Genomic DNA, 21,187 nt, shown 5'->3' on the forward strand with positions numbered 1-21,187 from the left:
CCCGGCCAAACCCTCCCCTAACCCGGACAACGCTGGGCCAAATGTGCGCTGCCCTATGGGACTCCGCAACACTGCGATGCAGTGCCTTAGACCGCTGCGCCACTCGGGAAGCCCTTGCCCATATTCTTGATGAAGAATGTTAATAAACTCACTGGCTTGAGACTACAAAATCAACCAAAATAACATTGCTAATAGCTCTATATTGAAAATACTGTGATTGAAGAAAAATTGTTCATAGATCAAATTAAAAAATGTAAGTTCATTATCATTTCTACACACTTTCTACCTGGTTTTCTGTCGTTTAAGTTCAGATTGGAGTATTCTTTCATAAAACAAAAAAATATATATATATAAACAAAATCCCACGATCCAAATTTGGGTCACAACCCACCAGTTGAGAATCGCTGCTCTATAGGGTGCCATTTGGGACTCACCGTCTTGTACATGCGGTACTGCAGGTGGGACTTGGCACTGAACACCTTGTCACAGCCCGAGAAGCCCAGGGGCTTGATGATCTGAGTCAGAAGGAGGAAGTCGTTGAACAGGAAGCCATACAGCTCCTTGTTGCTCTTGGCCTTGTAGAGTTTGCCGCTGTGCAGGAACTTGCGCGGGCCCAGGCAGTTGGTCACTGAGTTGAACACGAGTTGCTAAAAGAAAGTCGTGAAAGAAAAAGGGCCAAGTGAGTGTGCTGGGAGTGAGTCTGTGTTCACGATGTGGAAATGTGTCAATTGTGTGGGTATTTTTGTGGAATCAAGTACATGTTCCTGTGTTTTTCAATGTTTTATTTTACCTTTATTTAACCAGGCGAGTCAGTTAAGAAAAAATTATTATTTTACAGTGACATTCTGATTCGTGTGTGTGTTTGTCCGTCTCTGTGTGTCTTACCTCAGAAAGCCCCTCACACTGGACGTGGGCCTGGATCCACTCCAGACGGTCAGAGTTCTCCTTCTCCCTGACGCCCTCGTTGACCTGGGAACACAGCTCCTCAGCCTTCTCCAGAGCCTGCTTCAGATGGCTATGGTCCGGGTGAGCCTCCGGAGTGTTCTCTAGGATCTGAGCCGCATCACACAGAGTTACAGATAGTCAATTCCAGTGTGTATGTATCAGCTAAATGTTTTATATTTATTTATTATATTTAACTTATTTTACCAGGTAGGTTGACTGAGAATACATTCTCATCTACAGCAACAACCAGGGGCATAGTTACAGGGGAGAGGAGGGGGGGATGAATGAGCCAATTGGAAGCTGGGTATGATTAGGTGGCCATGATGGTATGAGGGACAGATTGGGAATTTAGCCCTACTTTTACGATAAGTACCATAGGATCTTTAGTGACCACAGAGAGTCAGGACACCCGTTTAACGTCCCATCCGAAAGACGGCACCCTACACAGGGCAATGTCCCCAATCTCTGCCCTGGGGCATTGGGATATATATATATTTTTAGACCAGAGGAAAGAGTGCCTCCTACTGGCCCTCCAACACCACTTCCAACAGCATCTGGTCTAGCATCCAGGGACCAACCAGGACCAACCCTGCTTAACTTCAGAGGCTGTGGTCAGGCTTCTCAATCACATACACTTTTTTTCAGATGGTGGGAAGAGTGTGTGTGAGAAAATGTGTGTGTACATACATTTTTGATGATGAGGGGGTAGCGCGTCACCCTTTGCATGGGTTTGAGGAGGAAGCTGGAGAGGGGCATTCCCTTACAGCCTGGGTCCATGGCCAGTCTCTGTAGGGGAGAGGAAATATTATTACTATCAGATATCAGCATAGAACCTAACAACACTTATATATGAATATATATACATGAGTGCTATGGGTGCTATGAGTGCGTTGTGCACTATATAGGGAATATGTTGTCATTTGGGACAGTGACGCAGACAACGCCTTCTTTACGGTCTTTCTCCGTTACCTTGACAAAGTCCTTGAACTCAGGCACCTCGTCTGTCTTCTGCTGGATGAGCGTGGCCCCGTTGAGCTGGCAGCTGCAGAAGCGGATGTAGGGCTGCATGTGGGGCAGCTGGGCCGTCAGGATGTCTCCAATCATCTTCACCGGCATCCGCTCGCCCGACATCTTCTTCCTAACCCTCAGAGCCCTGGTGATGGGGGACAGGGGGAAGAGGAGAATGGGACGATTGGTGAGTCTGGTTATAGTTTTAACCATGTTCTGAAGCTGTACAGTGTTTGTTTACAAGCTAATATTTTGGGTTCTGATGGAGTAAGACAGTTGAACCAAGCGCATGAGGAATTGTTAAGTTATATTCTTGTAGTTGGCAATATCATTACTTTAAAAGTGTACAAATGGATGTACCAATCTCAGATTGCCCCTTTAAACCACGAGTCATGAAGACCCACAAGAAAATCAGCTGCTATCCACCATAAAGCTAGTTGAACTATAGTTATGACAACAGGACCAGAGGTGGCTAGGGGGCGTACTTGAGCAGCTTGATGTTACACATGATGAGCTCCTTCCAGTTGACGAAGATCATGGCCACCTCTTTCTCTGTCAGCAGCTCCGACTCCAGCAGAGGCTTCTGAAAGACCTGGCGAGGAAACGTTGAGGCAATGTTAACACAAACGTTTTGGAAACGTATGCATGTAATGCAGATAGGGCAGAGTGAGTGTGTAAGCTTGGACTGCATGTGTGATCATGTTACCATGGAGTGAATGTATTTGAATATGTGTATGTGTATATATATATATATATATATATATATGTGTGTATATATATGTGTGTATATATATATATATATACACACAGTATCTCACAAAAGTGAGTACACCCCTCACATTTTTGTAAATTTTTGAGTATATCTTTTCATGTGACAACACTGAAGAAATGACACTTTGCTACAATGTAAAGTAGTGAGTGTACAGCTTGTATAACAGTGTACATTTGCTGTCCCCTCAAAACAACTCAACACACAGCCATTAATGTCTAAACCGCTGGCAACAAAAGTGAGATGGCCTGGGCTATAAGGAGATTGCCAAGACCCTGAAACTGAGCTGCAGCACGGTGGCCAAGACCATACAGCGGTTTAACAGGACAGGTTCCACTCAGAACAGGCCTCGCCATGGTCGACCAAAGAAGTTGAGTGCACGTGCTCAGCGTCATATCCAGAGGTTGTCTTTGGGAAATAGACATATGAGTGCTGCCAGCATTGCTGCAGAGGTTGAAGGGGTGGGGGGTCAGCCTGTCAGTGCTCAGACCATACGCCACACACTGCATCAAATTGGTCTGCATGGCTGTCATCCCAGAAGGAAGCCTCTTCTAAAGATGATGCACAAGAAAGCCCGCAAACAGTTTGCTGAAGACAAGCAGACTAAGGACATGGATTACTGGAACCATGTCCTGTGGTCTGATGAGACCAAGATAAACTTATTTGGTTCAGATGGTGTCAAGCGTGTGTGGCGGCAACCAGGTGAGGAGTACAAAGACAAGTGTGTCTTGCCTACAGTCAAGCATGGTGGTGGGAGTGTCATGGGGAGCTACAGTTCATTGAGGGAACCATGAATGCCAACATGTACTGTCACATACTGAAGCAGAGCATGATCCCCTCCCTTCGGAGACTGGGCCGCAGGGCAGTATTTCAACATGATAACGACCCCAAACACACCTCCAAGACGACCACTGCCTTGCTAAAGAAGTTGAGGGTAAAGGTGATGGACTGGCCAAGCATGTCTCCAGACCTAAACCCTATTGAGCATCTGTGGGGCATCCTCAAAAGGTGGAGGAGTGCAAGGTCTCTAACATCCACCAGCTCCGTGATGTCGTCGTCGAGGAGTGGAAGAGGACTCCAGTGCCAACCTGTGAAGCTCTGGTGAACTCCATGCCCAAGAGGGTTAAGGCAGTGCTGGAAAATGGTGGCCACACAAAATGTGTGTGTGTATATATGTGTGTGTGTGTATATATATATACACACACATACAGTGAGGGAAAAAAGTATTTGATCCCCTGCTGGTTTTGTACGTTTGCCCACTGACAAAGAAATGATCAGTCTATAATTTTAATGGTAGGTTTATTTGAACAGTGAGAGACAGAATAGCAACAAAAATGTTATAAATTGAGTAAGTATTTGACCCCCTCTCAATCAGAAAGATTTCTGGCTCCCAGGTGTCTTTTATACAGGTAACGAGCTGAGATTAGGAGCACACTCTTAAAGGGAGTGCTCCTAATCTCAGCTTGTTACCTGTATAAAAGACACCTGTCCACAGAAGCAATCAATCAGTCAGATTCCAAACTCTCCACCATGGCCAAGACCAAAGAGCTCTCCAAGGATGTCAGGGACAAGATTGTAGACCTACACAAGGCTGGAATGGGCTACAAGACCATCGCCAAGCAGCTTGGTGAGAAGGTGACAACAGTTGGTGCGATTATTCGCAAATGGAACACAAAAGAACTGTCAATCTCCCTCGGCCTGGGGCTCCATGCAAGATCTCACCTCATGGAGTTGCAATGATCATGAGAACGGTGAGGAATCAGCCCAGCCCGAAAGGTCGCTGGTTCTAATCCCCGAGCCGACTAGGTGAAAAATCTGTCGATGTGCCCCTGAGCAAGGCACTTAACCCTAATTGCTCCTGTAAGTCGCTCTGGATAAGAGCGTCTGCTAAATGACAAAAAAAAAAAAAAAAAAAAAAGAACTACACAGGAGGATCTTGTCAATGATCAAGGCAGCTGGGACCATAGTCACCAAGAAAACAATTGGTAACACACTACGCCGTGAAGGACTGCAATCCTGCCGTGCCCGCAAGGTCCCCCTGCTCAAGAAAGCACATATACATGCCCGTCTGAAGTTTGCCAATGAACATCTGAATGATTCAGAGGAGAACTGGGTGAAAGTGTTGTGGTCAGATGAGACCAAAATGGAGCTCTTTGGCATCAACTCAACTAGCCGTGTTTGGAGGAGGAGGAATGCTGCCTATGACCCCAAGAACACCATCCCCACCATCAAACATGGAGGTGGAAACATTATGCTTTGGGGGTGTTTTTCTGCTAAGGGGACAGGTCAACTTCACCGCATCAAAGGGACGTTGGACGGGGCCATGTACTGTCAAATCTTGGATGAGAACCTCCTTCCCTCAGCCAGGGCATTGAAAATGGGTCGTGGATGGGTATTCCAGCATGACAATGACCCAAAACACACGGCCAAGGCAACAAAGGAGTGGCTCAAGAAGAAGCACATTAAGGTCCTGGAGTGGCCTAGCCAGTCTCCAGACCTTAATCCCATAGAAAATCTGTGGAGGGAGCTGAAGGTTTGAGTTGCCAAACGTCAGCCTCGAAACCTTAATGACTTGGAGAAGATCTGCAAAGAGGAGTGGGACAAAATCCCTCCTGAGATGTGTGCAAACCTGGTGGCCAACTACAAGAAACGTCTGACCTCTGATTGCCAACAAGGGTTTTGCCACCAAGTACTAAGTCATGTTTTGCAGAGGAGTCAAATACCTATTTCCCTCATTAAAATGCAAATACATTTCTAACATTTTTTACATGTGTTTTTCTGGATTTTTTTGTTGTTATTCTGTCTCTCACTGTTCAAATAAACCTACCATTAAAGTTATAGACGGATCATTTCTTTGTCAGTGGGAAAACGTACAAAATCAGCAGGGGATCAAATACTTTTTCCCCCTCACTGTATGTATGTATATATATATATATGTATATTTATATGTATATATATACACACACACACACACACACACATATATATATATATATATATATATATATACACATATACATATATACACACACACACACACATATATATATATATATACACATACTACCGGTCAAAAGTTTTAGACCACCTACTCATTCAAGGGTTTTTCTTTATTTTTTACTATTTTCTACATTTTAGAATAATAGTGAAGTCATCAAAACTATGAAATAACATATGGAATCATGTAGTTACCAAAGAAGTGTTAAACAAATCAAAATATATTTTATATTTGAGATTCTTCAAATAGATACCCTTTGCCTTGATAACAGCTTTGCAGGTTCTTGGCATTCTCTCAACCAGCTTCACCTGGAATACTTTTCCAACAGTCTTGAAGGTGTTCCCACAAATACTGAGCACTTGTTGGCTGCTTTTCCTTCACTCTGCGGTCCGACTCATCCCAAACCATCTCAATTTGGTTGAGGTCGGGGGATTGTGGAGGCCAGGTCATCTGATGCAGCACTCCATCACCCTCCTTCTTGGTAAAATAGCCCTTACACAGCCTGGAGGTGTGTTGGGTCATTGTACTGTTGAAAAACAAATAGTCCCACTAAACCCAAACCAGATGGGATGACGAATCACTGCGGTAGCCATGCTGGTTAAGTGTGCCTTGAATTCTAAATAAATCACAGACAGTGTCACCAGCAAAGCACCCCCACACCATAACACCACCTCCTCCATGCTTTACGGTGGGAACTACACATGCGGAGATCATCCGTTCACCAACACCGGGTCTCACAAAGACACGGCGGTTGGAACCAATAATCTCAAATATGCACTCCAGACCAAAGGACATATTTCCACCTGTCTAATGTCCATTGCTCGTGTTTCTTGGCCCAAGCAGGTCTCTTCGTCTTATTGGTGTCCTTTAGTAGTGGTTTCTTTGCAGCAATTCGACCATGAAGGCCTGATTCAGTCTTCTCTGAACACGAACTCTGTGAAGCATTTATTTGGGCTGCAATTTCTGAGGCTGGTAACTCTAATGAACTTATCCTCTGCAGTAGAGGTAACTCTGGGTCTTCAATTCCTGTGGCGGTCCTCATGAGAGCCAGTTTCATCATAGCGCTTGATGGGTTTTTCGACTGCACTTGAAGTTCTTGACATTTTCCGTATTGACTGACCTTCATGTCTTAAAGTAATGATGGACTGTAAATAAAATAAATATGCCATTTAGCAGACGCTTTTATCCAAAGCGACTGTCATTTCTCTATGCTTATTTGAGCTGTTCTTGCCATAATATGGACTTGGTCTTTTACCAAATAGGGCTATCTTCTGTATACCCCCCCTACTTTGTCACAACACAACTGATCCGCTCAAATGCATTTAAGAAGGCACAGCTGTTAATTGAAATGCATTCCAGGTGACTACCTCATGAAGCTGGTTGAGAGAATGCCAAGAGTGTGCAAAGTTGTCATCAAGGCAAAGGGAGGCAATTTGAAGAATCTCAAATATATTTTGATTTGTTTAACACTTTTTTGGTTACTACATGATTCCATGTGTTATTTTATAGTTTTGATGTCTTCACTATTATTCTACAATGTACAAATATAGAAAAACCCTTGAATGAGTAGGTGTTCTAAAACTTTTGACCGGTAGTGTATGTGTGGTTACCTCGGTGACGAGCTGCAGGTCGTTTACATAGTTCTCCTCGGTGACGATAAGCTCGTGCGTGTAGCCCTGTCTCTTCCTCTCAACGGGGGTCAGCATGTCCAGCAGGTGCAGGTCAGCGCACCCTGTGGAACAGGACAACAGCGTCGATCAGCTCCCCTCTGTCACTCAAATACCAACAGCCAATCAGAACACAAGCTCAATGTCCCATCTCTCAAACAAACTTCCACAGAAAGCTAATAGCTGGCCCTTTGGACTTTCCGTCTTGCGAGTTCTAGGCATGTAGACTGACACCTGAACAAGTCATAGAAATAAACAATATACACTACAAAATACTTCCCTGGAAATGTATTTAAAAAGTCATTTAGGTCAAACAATGGTGTAGGGTAAAAGGGTCTTCCCCTCAAAAGCCAGCCAAACGTCATACATACAAAAAAAAAAAAGTGTAGAGTATAATTCTTTAGACCCTTGTAATTTACATTATTTTTCCAGCGGTCTACAAAAGGAACGGACCAAAAAAAATGTCTTAAAGAAAACATGCTTTGAAAGGAAATAGCGGCTGGTCTCTTGCTCAAGTAAACAAACCGTTTGGTTTTTATCAGTAAATAAAAACACACAAGTCCACCGTTGCCATTGAGCTTTTTAATCATTATACATGTCATTTTCTATATTAAAGACGGCATGACACTTTTTATTAAAGCTGACTCATTTGTATACATTTTTCAATTTGTACATTCATTTCTGATAAAATGCTTCAGCAACCAAGTGCAACGATTACATTTTGGATTTGTTGTTGATTCATAACAAAACAGAAGCAATTCAGTTTATAGTCATAGAGTATTGTAAATACTGTATGAGTAGCTTGAATTTTTTTGTGCTTCTCAAACCCAAGTCAGTCAAGGAGTACAAACCTCCTTGAAACTGATGGGTCTCAAAAGACACATTGGAAAATCCAACAAACCAACCATAAAGCAGCAAACACCAATACTGTCACATAGTGGAACCAATAGGAACCAAACGGTTATATAAAAAAGGCTGCATTCAGGAATTCCATCTTTGTGTTTTAGAATAACAATAAAATTACAATACTGTTGTGTGACAAATGCAAACAAGATTGATATGGTACCAGTACAATACTACTGTGTGTGTGTATATTGCTTTGAATGGATGATGCCATGCTTTTTCTTTTGTTTGAGAAGAATAACAGTTTAAGGCCATAGCTATATAGCCCTAGAACTTGGTATTCCACTCTGTTACATTAACTACAAAAAATACCAGTCTTAGTTTTTCTTAGTTTTCATATGTAAACATTGTTAAAAAGGTATTATCAAGAGGGTATTATTTTCATATTTAGTATGTTCGTATTCAGCTGAATCACATTAGTTCTTTTCAAATGGGATTTTCTTGACAAAATAACTGAGTAAAAGGTCAAACTAAATGGATATGTTGTTGCTTCAGATTTTTACAAATGACAACTGCATAAACTGGTAAAAACAACTTCAGGAGGGAAGGGAAAAAATTACAATACTACATAACCATATATATTTAAAACACTATGCATTATAATTGCATTCATTTATAAAAAATAGACTGTCATGGTATAGTGACCGGGGATAGTTGTCAAACTCAAGTAGCAATTAGACTTCAATTGACATACATCTAGGAGAAAACATGTAAACAAACTCAGGAAACGCATGAATACAAAACACCCCATCTACTCTGCCAATAATACATAGTTCTGAGGAGACAAGAATTTACTTGTTGAGGATATAACATCCTTACTTTGTGTGTGCCATTCATTCACACACTTCCAAGTCTGTGCATACTGTGTGTGTGTATGTCTGTGTACCTTCCCCTCTCCACTTGTGGCGGATGTGCAATATTTGGTTTGCATCAATCATATCCCGTTTCACAAAATGCTACAGCACAAAGTAAACACCCCAGCACCTCCAAACAACAAGATTCATCCAAAGAATGTTTGGTATAAACATTTTTAAAAACACAGCTAGAACGTGATTGGATAAATGGAGAGGTTCAATCCCGCCCATAGAGTTGACAGACAGCTGCTCCGTCCACTGCATGAGCTGGCTTTGGGGCAGGGGTGGTCGATGTAAGTTACAGTAAATGTAACCATCTCTCTCTCCCTCCATCCTATAACGTGACCCTTGTGTGTTTCGGTGACCTTTGAACCCCTAGACTTGTCCATTGGACAGGTTGCTCATGATTAACCAATCCCAGGCCCAGTCGGACAACCAACCCGCCACCCATTCCCTTAACCCTCCGGTTTGTGCAGATCTGTAAGGTGTAAGCAATATGGTTACACCTATCCCGTTTCCTTCAGATCTGCAAACTGAAGGGTTATGGGCAAGGGGGAAGTGGCTTGGGGTTGTCTTTTGGGACAGGCCCCAGTTTTCCTTGGGGGCCAGTCTGATGCTGTGTGTCATGAATAGTGGGTCTTTCTGTGGAGCTGTGGGACGGATGGGGGAGGGGTTAGTAAGGGAGGGGAGGGAGAAGCTTAACATCAAATGGCAGCCATTTGACTAATTAGTTAAAAAAAACAGTTCGACCAAATCCGTGGTGCCGTGATAAAAAAAAGCAGAATGACTAAATCTACAAAAAAGATACGAGTTCACAGAAAGCCACAAAAGGACCCACTATCCAGTCTCCCATTCATATGATCATTTCAAGTAGTTATTTTTTTCAATTTCCTAAAAAAAAAACATTAAAATATTGATCAATAATAAATGTTTAATTTGTTTAAGTAAATTGCTTAAAGAATAAACGGTGTAGGACAAGGAAGCTGCTTAGCAATTTTGGCGAGTGCGTCTAACAGTTCGAATATAAGGAGGTAACGGCCAGCTCTCTGCAGCTTGACTCTTCTAGCCCACAAGGCCAGGTGGTAATCATGTGGCAGTCACATGATCGGGGTGGCTGCATCTCCCATCATCCCGCGGGGGCAGTGTTTAGGGGATAGTGGGTCTCTTTGAGGACTTTCAAGGCTGAGTGGGAATGGGCAACATATGAGTCCTAGAAAGAGGAGGAGAACACAGCACATAAGCAAAAAACGCAAACCAAAAAAGGAAACAAACCAACAAGACAACAACAACAAAAGAAAGAAAAAATATGCAAACACACGAGCGTGGAGAACTAAATGGACGTCGGTGGAGGACGAGTTCACGAGATGACACACAGTGTGCAGCATAACAGATGAGGTGGAGTCTAACCATGGTATGCATGAGGGATGCGGAGGGGAGGGTGGGGGCGTCTACAGGACAATGAGGGAGATGTTAGTGTGGAGGGAGGAGGGACTGTACACAGACACACTCACACCTCTATTCAACTGAGGATGATACATGATCTGAAAGGTCTTCAAAGAGGGGGCCCATTGGTATCAGTATGATCGGTTGCCTACAGATTATACCCTTGTCAAACACTGTCCCATTTGATTCGATTCCAGAGGTTTCCAGGGTTTTTAGTTTAAATGATACAAGAAGATCACGTATATACAAAGCAGGAGTCCACATCGGTGTGTGAGTGTGTGTGTGTGAGAAGGGTACAGTATGTACTCAAACTGCTGGGTGTGACTGTAAGAGGGAGACTTTAGTAGTAGTGTGTGCACTCACATTGTTGGCTGGGGTCTGTGTCGGTGGTCAGTTTGACGTAGTTGGAGGGGAAGAGGCCCACGGAACCGTTCAGCTCGCCCTTCCACCAATCAGGGTCCTCCCTGCTCAGCACGTTGATGATCTGGCCCTTCCCAAAGGGCAGCTCGTCATCATTCTGCGCCATGTAGTCGTACATGCCAATCACCTGACACACTGCTGGAGACACACACATACAGATACAAGTGAAGGGTTAGTCAGACGGCCATACAATACGCCCACAAAAAAGGGACTAAAGGCGGTGTTCGAACAAATCCGTGATGCACTGTGGGCAAATTATTACTGACTGATTGTTCTAATAATGATTTGATATTAATGATGCAAACAAGGTGATTTGTAGATCAATCAGTCGGCAGTCACCGACAGCAATGCAGTCAATGTCGAACAAACCCCCAAAACTCTTGTTTAGGATCTGAGAGGATTGGATGGGTATTATATAGGCTCCTATGGAGGACATTCTACATATACCTTATCAGAGGGCAAGGTAGAGCTACTACCAAATTAATTATACCTATCCAATCCCCTCAGATCTACACAGGTGACTAGGGGTGTAGGGGCTAGGAGTTACTCCTGGACAGGACCTTAAAATAGTACTATTACTATTAGGCCTACTCCACAACACAGACCTCTGTTACTAATAACATGACATAATGTTATTATAAAGAATGTTATTACAACATGAAAGAATGTTATTATGACAGGAAATAATGTTTTCATCAAGGATGCTATTATAACATGAAAGTACACAGAGAATGTCTACACAAACACAGTGTTAGTACCCGTCATATGTTGAGTCACGGAGGGGCCCCAAGGCCCCGGCGGGCCCCCGTCAGTTCCCTGCTCCTGGCCCCTACCTGCACTGGGCATTGGCAACTTGGGGGGCATGGGCTCTGTGGGCGTGGTCTTACTGGTGCTGGGGCTCAGGAGTTTCACGTAGTTGGCTGGGAACCAGCCAATCTGCCGCTTCTTTCCCCGGGCCTGGACCGATGAGAGGACTTGTGAGTATGGAGGGGGCCACAGGGGCACAGCAATATCATTTTAACAGTAAGAAGCATAACCCCTTTTACTAGTGTTTAAAGCAAATGTGTGGATGACAATGAATATATTGTAATTTCTACATCACCGTCTATGTAAAAATTACCATATCTTGTATATCATTATCATATTATATATTAAGACAATTATTGGCACATCTATGTATACATATGAATACAACTAAGCATTTAAACATCTGCTATAAAATTTATATTAAGTGTTGGGTGGGGTGTGTTTGTGGTGAGTAGTGTTGCGAGAGACAGTCCTCCAACCTGCAGCTCCCCTTCCCACCAGCCCCCCGGGTTCTTCTTCCTGATGAGGATGAGCTGGCCGGGCGCCAGGGTGAGCTGCTCGGCACCCGTGGCCGTGTACGGGGCGATGACCTGGGCTATCTCGGGCTTCTTCCCCAGGCTTCCAGTCTTCCCTGCGGATCCCAGTCCCTAGAGGGAAGACAGAGAGCTCTGGTTTTACTAGGAGAACAGAGGTGTGTTAAACAAGGAATAAAGTTCGTGAAACGTTAGCTAACGTTGGCCAACTAACATATTTCATTTGTTTTATGTTTACTGTGAATGTTCGCTAATGTTAGGAGAGAGCTTTGCGAACGCGTATAAAGTATATTTTATATGTGTATGTATTATTGTCCGACTCAAATATTTGTAATTATTTTTAAAGGAGAGCGCTTTGGTTTTACTGGAAGCGCCGATCAGACAAACAGGACTGCATCGCAGAGTTTACGAATCGCCACACAAAGATATGACAATGCGTGTGAGCGAGAAGTGTTTTCTAGAAGTTACCTCCGAGTCCTTGGGTTTGACGTAGTTGGAAGGGAACACCCCCGTCTTGCCCGAGACCACGCCCGTCCACCAGTCGCCCTCTTTCTTGGTGACCACGATGACGTCGCCCTGCTGGAAGGTCAGGTCACCCTGCTCGTTGCTCTCGTAGGTGTACATGGCTATGTATTCTGGGAAACACAACATCTCTGAGCTACAGGGTCTGAGTAGAGTAACAGGAACATGCTATGTTCCATGATAAGCTATGGTGTAAATGTTCTGTTATATATTGTATGTATGGTGTGGATCATAGTCTGAGAGCAAGAGTATATTAAAGCTAAGATTCATGAAAGGTGAAACGGTGCCACTGGTTGGCCAAGGCGCATTTGTTCTTGTTTTTGTTTTGTTCAGTTTATCAAAAGGACATGAGCATCCAGCGTCATGGTAAAAAACAATCGTAGTACATTCTCTGCTGTTCTATCTTACGTGCAATGAAATGCAATGATGTCCGAGAAAAACAACAGTGTTCATTGTTTGAAGTAATTGATTTGTTGTTGTAATATTGCAAACTGACGTGTCAGCTTCACCGCAAGGGATTCCAACTGTATACTGGGCTGTGTGTGTGTGTCTAGGTCCATCACCCACCTTCTCCTGGGTCCATGGCCTTGGTAGGGGACGGGGTGGGTCTCTTCATGGTGGGGGGGCTGTCGGACGAGCCAGACTCAATGCTGCACCAGAGAGGGCACACATTCACTCAGACAGCCAAGCCGGTGGCTAATATAAAAATACACACTAGATGGGGAGGGACTAAAGCCATACACAACAGAGAACTTGGCCATTGTGGTTCAATAAAAAAAGCATAATGATGTCACATCATTCTATGGCAGCCATGTTGCTCCCTCCTAGACAATATCAAGCAATAGTAGTTGGGATTTACTCTAAAGTTGACTGAATTCTATAGTCCAGGGCTGTCCAACCCTCTTCCTGGAGATCTACCGTCTTGTATTCCAACCCTAATTTAACATACCTGATTCTACTTAGTTGCTCAACAAGACCTTAACTAGCTGAATCAGGTATGCTAGTTTAGGGTTGGACTGAAAACCTACAGGACGGTGGATCTCCAGGAAGGTGGTTGGGCAGCGCTGCTGTATATATCCTGCTGACCAGGTCACCCTCGCAAAATAGTTTTTAACCTCAAGTGTCTTTCCTGGTTGATAAGGGTTGAATAAAAATACATGACTATAAATAATTGTTTGGATTAATAATAATACTCCAATTATAGTTCTATAAAAAAATATTATTCATAAATGTGATTATGGGCAGGGACAGTTTCATCCTTATTCACCTCATGGACTTGCGTACGGGGCCAGAGATGAGCTTGACGTAGGACTTTGGGAACCAGCCCCGCTGGCCCTGCACCTCTCCGAACCACCACATGTCCTGCTGCTCCAGCACTGTGATCACGTCGCTCTTGTTGAAGTTGAGGTGGTTGTCCTTCTTGGCCCGCCACGGGTACAGAGCCTGGGCCTGCAAACCCTCCACCTTCTCCCCCTGAGGGAGCAAAACAGAGACAGCCAGAAAGAAATGGGGAGTGGGAGAGTGGGAGAAAGAGAGAAGGACAGAGGAAGAGAAGGAAGAGATGTATTACAGAATCTCTATGTGCAGTTTAAACCCTGCTCTTCATTCATCTGACAGTACAACCACACTGCTTTAGGTAGAGTCAATATAATTATCCTGCTAGGCCTAGATGATATGTTCCTGTGCTCCTCAGTGTGGTCTAAACTGAGTGTTACAATCAAATGTATTATTATTACTATTATTTGACTGATGTGTACTTTGTATTTAATGTGCATTTTTGTATGTTGCAGGGCTCATTTGTAAAAGAGACCTGGGTCTCAACGCGACTCCCTGTTTAAATAAAGGGTAAAAAAAAAAAAAAAAACTGTACCTGTCCCAGGACGGGGGATGGAGAGGAGCCACTGAGGGTGGCGGGGGTGAAGGCAGAGCGCTGGCGCAGCTGGCCCCCGGGCCCGGCGCTGGGCACAGAGAGAGACGGCTGGGTGGGCCAAGCGTCCCAGCCCTCCCCAGTCTCAGTCTTCTCCACAGAGCTGGTGGACGGCCATCTAAGCAGAGAGAGGCACACACAGTTTACAAACTCAAACTCTGATTTCTCTTCAATGAATAACTTGGTGTATGTAAGACTATGAATGAAAAACTCTTGCATTGCATTGTATTAAATTGCATTATATTGTATTGAGTGCTGTGTGACAGGAAGGGTTGGAGCTGTCACTCACGTGGTGCTGAAATCTGCCCAGTTACTAGATGCCGAGGAGGAGGACGAGGCGGGACCAGGGCCAGGGCAGGGACCGGGGGCAGGGGGAGCGGTCGCCGGGGGAGGGGTTGCCATTGGCTGGCTGGGTGGCGTGGGTGTGGTGGAGGCGGCAGTGGGTGTGAGTCGTGAGGCCAGTTTGGGCGCGACGCCCGTGGTGGCGGCACTGACCCGCAGGCTCATGGGAACCTCGGATTCTGGGATCTTCTCGGCGTAGTTGGCGGGGAACCAGCCCGTCTTCCCTTTCAGCTCGCCACCCAGCCAGCCTGGCTCGCCTGTCTGGGACTCGTCCACCTGGGGGTTGAAGGTCAAAGGTCAGCTCACCATCATAGCACTACAGAGCCACCGAAGACTGTAGAAATTACTAAAATGAATAGAACGGACATTCTCCTTCAAGTCATGCTGTGAGGAGTGGACCAGGTGGGCCATATTGAGTGTACCTTCTAGTAATTATATTTCTATGCCAAGAACAACTCACAACCCCAGTCCTCAGGGATCACACTTTCCATTGGACCTTTTCCTTTAACCAGCTACAGGCTGTTCTGAAAAGCTTTGTTGAAAAGCAATGAGGAAATTCCTGAATTGACTGAGTAGAAATTGAATGGACCCCAACTCTGACTGACAGACAAGGCGAGTAGTCTGGACCAAGATACTGTCGAGCCAATACAGGATTAGATTGATAAATCGTGGGGAAACAAAATAAATTACGAGCGGTTACAGTAAATCCTGTGGACTGGGGTTGCCCAGCCATGCGTGGTTACTCCTTATTTAAAACATACGACAGAGTGGTTGGACCACTTTTGGAATGGATGTTCGCGATTCACAAGACAAGTTGTATATCACCGCTCCCTTTCCAAGCATGCGGGTGGTCATGAAGAGAAGCTGAGAGAATAAGCATGGCAGTGGATGGCTTTGGGACGGCTGCGTTGAAGGAGGACTTGGTGCAATAGGATCAAATGTGTCTGTATAGTCGTTTCACTCTCTGCAGCTTACAAGATGCTTTATCCAGTATAAACATAGAGGCACGCTTGTATAGACTTATAATCATATGCCCTTTGAGAACAAGTGTGTATCCTCTGAGTACACTGACCACATAATGGATATACAACCACAAACATGCAACCAACGGTTAAACTCTTTAAGTGCTTATGAAGAGATGACAGCAGATGAGATGGACACATGAGACGGACCAATGAGAGCAGGTGTTGAGATCACAGGTGAGCAGCTGATTGGACAGTGGGCCTGCACTTACCCACTCCCCTTTCACCTTCAGGTAGAGTGAGCAAAGTTGGGAGAGAGTCAGGAGGCAAAGGTTAATACTCACACGCACACATGCACGCAGACACACACACACACACACACACACACAACCACACACAACCACACTCAACCACACTCAACCACACTCAACCACACTCAACCACACTCAACCACACTCAACCACACTCAACCACACTCAACCACACTCAACCACACTCAACCACACTCAACCACACTCAACCACACTCACACTCCTTGGTTCATATAGATGAATCACTTCACATAAACATCCATACCATACACACACAAATGGTGCGTGGCAGAAGTGATTGACAGCTAGCCTCTCACCATGACAATGTCTCCGGGGGTGATGGTGATCTCGTCGTGACTGCGGGCATCAAAGGGGTACAGCGCCCGGTAGAAGACCACCTTGACCTTGTCCTGGTTGAACCCAGTCACCGGGATCTTGTCTGCAGGGGGGAGAGGAAGGGGGAGAGGAACACAGGACAGGGTCACATCTTTCTCTCTCACACATGGAACCAGGCAAGTCCAAACGTTCTTAGAACTTCTACAGTAGGACCTCTGCGATATGAAAACGTTTGGAATGGAGGTAATTCGGAACACTGAAATACTTGTGACATTGAAATCTACTTAAAAACTGCATCAAACTTCATAGAAAATATTAATTGTGTGAAATGAATCTACATGCATGTTCTAATCATTTAGACAGATACCTACAGTACACATTTTTGTTCTATGGTTTAACTGTCCCAGTTCGATGTTGCCCCTGGTCAGTCCAGAAATCTGAGGTTTTGAAACTCTGAGGTTCTACTGTATATGCATGCTTCTTTGTAATACATGTTCTTTTTTGACACGTACCGCCCGTGGGCCAAGGGCTCTGGTTCATGAGTTTCCCTGGTTCAGGCTGCTGCATGAAAAGCTGGTTGAGTTTGTCCTGCATGTCCTTCTTAGCGCGCCCCTCCTCCTCGCTCACGCGCTTCATCCAGGGCTGGGGGGGCGGGGTGGGGGCCTCCACCATACCCTCATCTCGCCACGCCAGGCCCTCGTCAGTGGCAGACAACCTGGGGAGAGGAAAGGGGGTGTTAGAGGTAACCTCTGTAAACTGACTGGATCACAGTGATGGGGCTGCATCCGTGTGACCCATACAGAATGAGAGGACATAGGAGCAGCTCGCTCACACATATGGTGTCCTGTGCGCAAACACACACATTCACACAATATCTCTCAAAGACAGAAACCCACACACACACACACACACCTTCCGTCTGTGAGCTCGGCGGACTTGGCCCTCTCCTGAGCGATGGCGTGGATGTTGATTTCTCCCTCCAGGTGATCCTTCTGCTTCTGTCTCTGCTGCTTGCTGTGGATCTCTCGGAGCTCCTGCAAGGCAGCGTGGGATAGAGGAGGACCGGTGAGGGGAAGTTTGGGCGGGGTCGCCGGGACTCAACACAACACTCACATCACAGTGAGGCGTCAGCCATTTTGTGCCCTGTAAGCGCCATTATGATCCCAGCCGGGCTCAGTTACCAGAGGGAAAGTCTGTGTTTAGGCTATTGCTTCCCTCCATTTAATCTAATCTCTGTATTTTCTCCAATTAATGCTGGGACACTACTACTACTACTACTGAAATGTAGGTTTGGTTGGATATTTGGGGCGGACGCACTTGCACAAAACATGGCCGCCGCCACAGTGCGTTCATGGGGGTTGGACAGCTCTCGGAGTCTGGCGAGCGCTGCACATGAACCACTGAGGGAGGGTTAAACAAGCCCTGGGTTACTACGGCAACACGGACACCACTGGAACTGGAAGCTTGCAGTGTTTCATTGCTCCGGGGTGAAGTTTTCCTTAGGTACAGATCTAGGATCAGCTTAATCTCTCCCAATCCTAACCTTAACCTTGCGGGGGAAATGAAAAACTGACCTAAGATCAGTGTCTAGGGGCAACTTCGTTCTGCTCCGGTTTGAGCACCAAATGGAAACACTACTGGTTAAAGCCAAGTGGTACCAACCAATCACAGAGAGCGTTCATGGTTCTGGGAGACATCTGAGCCAAACTATGGTTCTCAAAAGCACACAGACTGATATGGAGTTCGGTCAAAAGAGTTGAATGGGAAATTCACAAGGATCATAGGTAGGTGTTATTCAAACCCATCCTCTCTAAAGGGTTAAGAAAGTCTTAATATACAGTCTGAGCAGGAAATAAAGTTGTGAGGACTTGATTTTCCTGAAGGAATTACTATCAATACCATTAATCAGTCTTAGATTAGATGAACATGCAATTTAAATGATATCTTAATTGACCAGAGAAATAATCGAATGTCCATATCTGATACGAGGGATAGATATCCAACAAATATCCAGATCACATATTAAGGCCAAACGAGCTTGAAAACTTTTGGTCCTGACCACTACTATGGCCCATTTGGACACAGTGACTGCTGGGTAATGTAATCCGGCCTTAGAGAGCACACCGCACACACACCACAGCCCCCAGGTTAACTAGGCTCATAGGTTAAGATTGTGATGAACCATGCGTTGTCAAACACCATGCAACCAAAGGCTTCACCCCCATATGTTAAGTTGGCGTGCCATCAACACATGGGGCTGGAGAGTGAGGTACCTTCAGGAAAGCTAGATTTGTTTAGTACTTGGTTAAAATGGTGAGACGCACGACTGACTGAGCAACTGTGAAGATTTCTTGAAATAATCTCACAATAACAATAACTTGAGGACCAGTTTCATATTGCCTCAATCTATTGATAAATGACATTACCTTGTTCATTACCTTGTTCTATATTTCTTTCCTGTACCAAGTCTTCAATTAGCCTATGTCTGTATGGATTTGGTCTCCCAAAATAGTAGGCCCTACACCCCAGTTCACTATTAAATAAATACATCACTAACGCTAGTGGCCACTCACCCAGTAGAAGGACTGTACAGCCGCAACGCGTCGTTCGAGTGCGCCGTTTTTAATCTTGTCCTCCTGCCATGTAATTAAACAAAGGCATTTCATTTCTTTCCAATAAGACAGAGTGCCTTAGGAGTCTTTTGGGAAGTGTTTTTGTGCTTTCTACAGATGTTTACCAATGCAACAAAAGCGTGTCTTCCAGTTTGTTTGGATACCAAAGAGGGTAAATGTTCTCCTCTCACCGTAACCAAAACTACGAAGCCTGACAACTGAAAGCTCAAGGAGCTGAAAAATATAAAATTGTCATCGATTCAATTTAATAAATGAAATAGCTGAACAACCAGGTTCATGCACAGGGTGGCTAACAACATTGACCGGAGCGGTGTCCCACTATACACTTGCATACTACCTAGTGTGACCCAATTGACTTTGGTCTTGGCAATGCATTCTAAATAGTATGCTAGTGTTTTTATTGGGCCCTAGTCTAGAGGGTTTAGGAGGCAATGAGAGAGATATACTCCAGCACCACCCAGAAGATAGATAAAGGAGGGAAGCGGCTAGCTTTTATTAACTCGCTGCAGGGCTAACGAAGCTAAGGCTAAAGACGCTCAAGCGGAAGGGCAGCATGGCTTGCTTTGACCAGCCCTTCAAAGGAAGTGGAGGAGTGGTAAGGGGGTTGGGGTGGGGGAGCGCAGGAGGAAGGGCGTGGAGGAAGAGGAGGAGGAAGAGGAGGGGGAGGCAGTAGGGACACCTGCAGGTAGACGTCTATACGCTGCAAACAGGCCAGGAGGGCCGAGAGACAGTCCAGCAGCATCTGGTCCACCGAGCCCCCCTCGGACTGAAAAGAGACAGACAGGGGCCCCAAGGTCAAGGGTCAGATAAAACAGCAGCAGTGCCACCGAGGTCAACAACAGGGTCGTGTTCATTAGGCACCAAACAGAAAGAAACAGACTAAAAGGGAGGGTGGGACTACCTGCGCAATAAGAAAAACACATTTTGGTTTTCCATTGCGTTGGCCTAATGAACACGACCCAGGTATACATCCAGATCGGACTCAACCCCTACCCTGACCTGGTGCCTTGAGTTAGGTGGCCCAACAGTCCCATGTGGCTGTGTCCGACGTCAAACCATAGCAACCCACATACAGCTTAACCATATATTGATTCCCCAGGTTGAGCCCCCAGGATGTTGTGGGGTAGAGGGCCACACTGCTCGGAAGCAGCACAGCCTACCACAGGCACAGACACGGGGTGAGTCTAATATACCCATCACAATACCAAGCTCTGCTGAGCAGACCCTAACAGAACTGTACTGCTCTAGGCCTGGTTAAGCATCCACCACAGTTGCTGGAACCGTGCTTTGAAAGGACAATGTGAAATATCAAGCCAACCCAGTACAGTTCCGGTTGGCCCTGTAGCGTAACAAGGGTCTAACCTTCTTCATCAGTTAGTAAGGTAGCTTCCTTCTTTAGCATTGGGTTTCAGATCTGCTTAGTAACAACAACACACCGAGTTATTCTGATTGGTTATTATTCTCCAGAGAGGTGCACTACTCTAGAGCGTCCTGCGGGGGGCAGCAGTGCTGGTGAGTGGACTACCTGTCGCCCTCTCTGCTCCTCCAGCAGCAGCTCCAGACGGAGGCCCTCTATCCGGGCAGTGTGGCCCTGATAGAAAGCAGCCAGAGACTGGACGGACAGGCGAGGGCGTGGGCAGAGGCGGGACGCAGAGGTCAGAGGGCACGGGGCGAAGGTCAGCCAAGCCACACAGACCAGACAGGGGTGGCAGGGTGGATGGCGGGCGGGGCGACAGAGTGAGCAACAGTCAGATATAGTGAGAGAACAACAGTGTAAACACCCCCACGTTTTCCACTAGGTACAGAT

At 45.4% G+C, this 21,187-nt stretch overlaps 1 protein-coding gene across 5 annotated transcripts in view; it reads right to left on the reverse strand.

Moving 5' to 3' along the window:
- itsn1 (intersectin 1 (SH3 domain protein)) overlaps positions 1-21,187 on the reverse strand; it is a 55,576-nt gene that overhangs the window by 5,401 nt on the left and 28,988 nt on the right. Inside the window, exons 17-35 of one of the 5 annotated variants that reach the window (XM_041868179.2) lie at positions 20,906-20,992; positions 17,660-17,781; positions 17,260-17,462; positions 16,729-16,850; positions 16,373-16,387; positions 15,086-15,414; positions 14,740-14,914; positions 14,137-14,342; positions 13,437-13,519; positions 12,816-12,982; positions 12,294-12,461; positions 11,766-11,964; positions 10,951-11,145; positions 7,331-7,452; positions 2,439-2,545; positions 1,915-2,098; positions 1,633-1,731; positions 886-1,053; positions 435-647 (exon numbers count right to left, since the gene is read on the reverse strand). In XM_041868179.2, the coding sequence (XP_041724113.1) occupies positions 435-647; positions 886-1,053; positions 1,633-1,731; positions 1,915-2,098; positions 2,439-2,545; positions 7,331-7,452; positions 10,951-11,145; positions 11,766-11,964; positions 12,294-12,461; positions 12,816-12,982; positions 13,437-13,519; positions 14,137-14,342; positions 14,740-14,914; positions 15,086-15,414; positions 16,373-16,387; positions 16,729-16,850; positions 17,260-17,462; positions 17,660-17,781; positions 20,906-20,992 (2,964 nt within the window). Of the gene's footprint in view, positions 1-434; positions 648-885; positions 1,054-1,632; positions 1,732-1,914; positions 2,099-2,438; positions 2,546-7,330; positions 7,453-7,954; positions 10,355-10,950; positions 11,146-11,765; positions 11,965-12,293; positions 12,462-12,815; positions 12,983-13,436; positions 13,520-14,136; positions 14,343-14,739; positions 14,915-15,085; positions 15,415-16,372; positions 16,388-16,728; positions 16,851-17,259; positions 17,463-17,659; positions 17,782-20,905; positions 20,993-21,187 lie in introns of those variants that run through there. The other 4 variants (XM_041868181.2, XM_041868180.2, XM_041868183.2 and 1 more) reach the window with 4 other exon arrangements.

Source organism: Coregonus clupeaformis, chromosome 22, assembly GCF_020615455.1.
Source record: "Coregonus clupeaformis isolate EN_2021a chromosome 22, ASM2061545v1, whole genome shotgun sequence".
Classification (NCBI taxonomy): domain Eukaryota; kingdom Metazoa; phylum Chordata; class Actinopteri; order Salmoniformes; family Salmonidae; genus Coregonus; species Coregonus clupeaformis.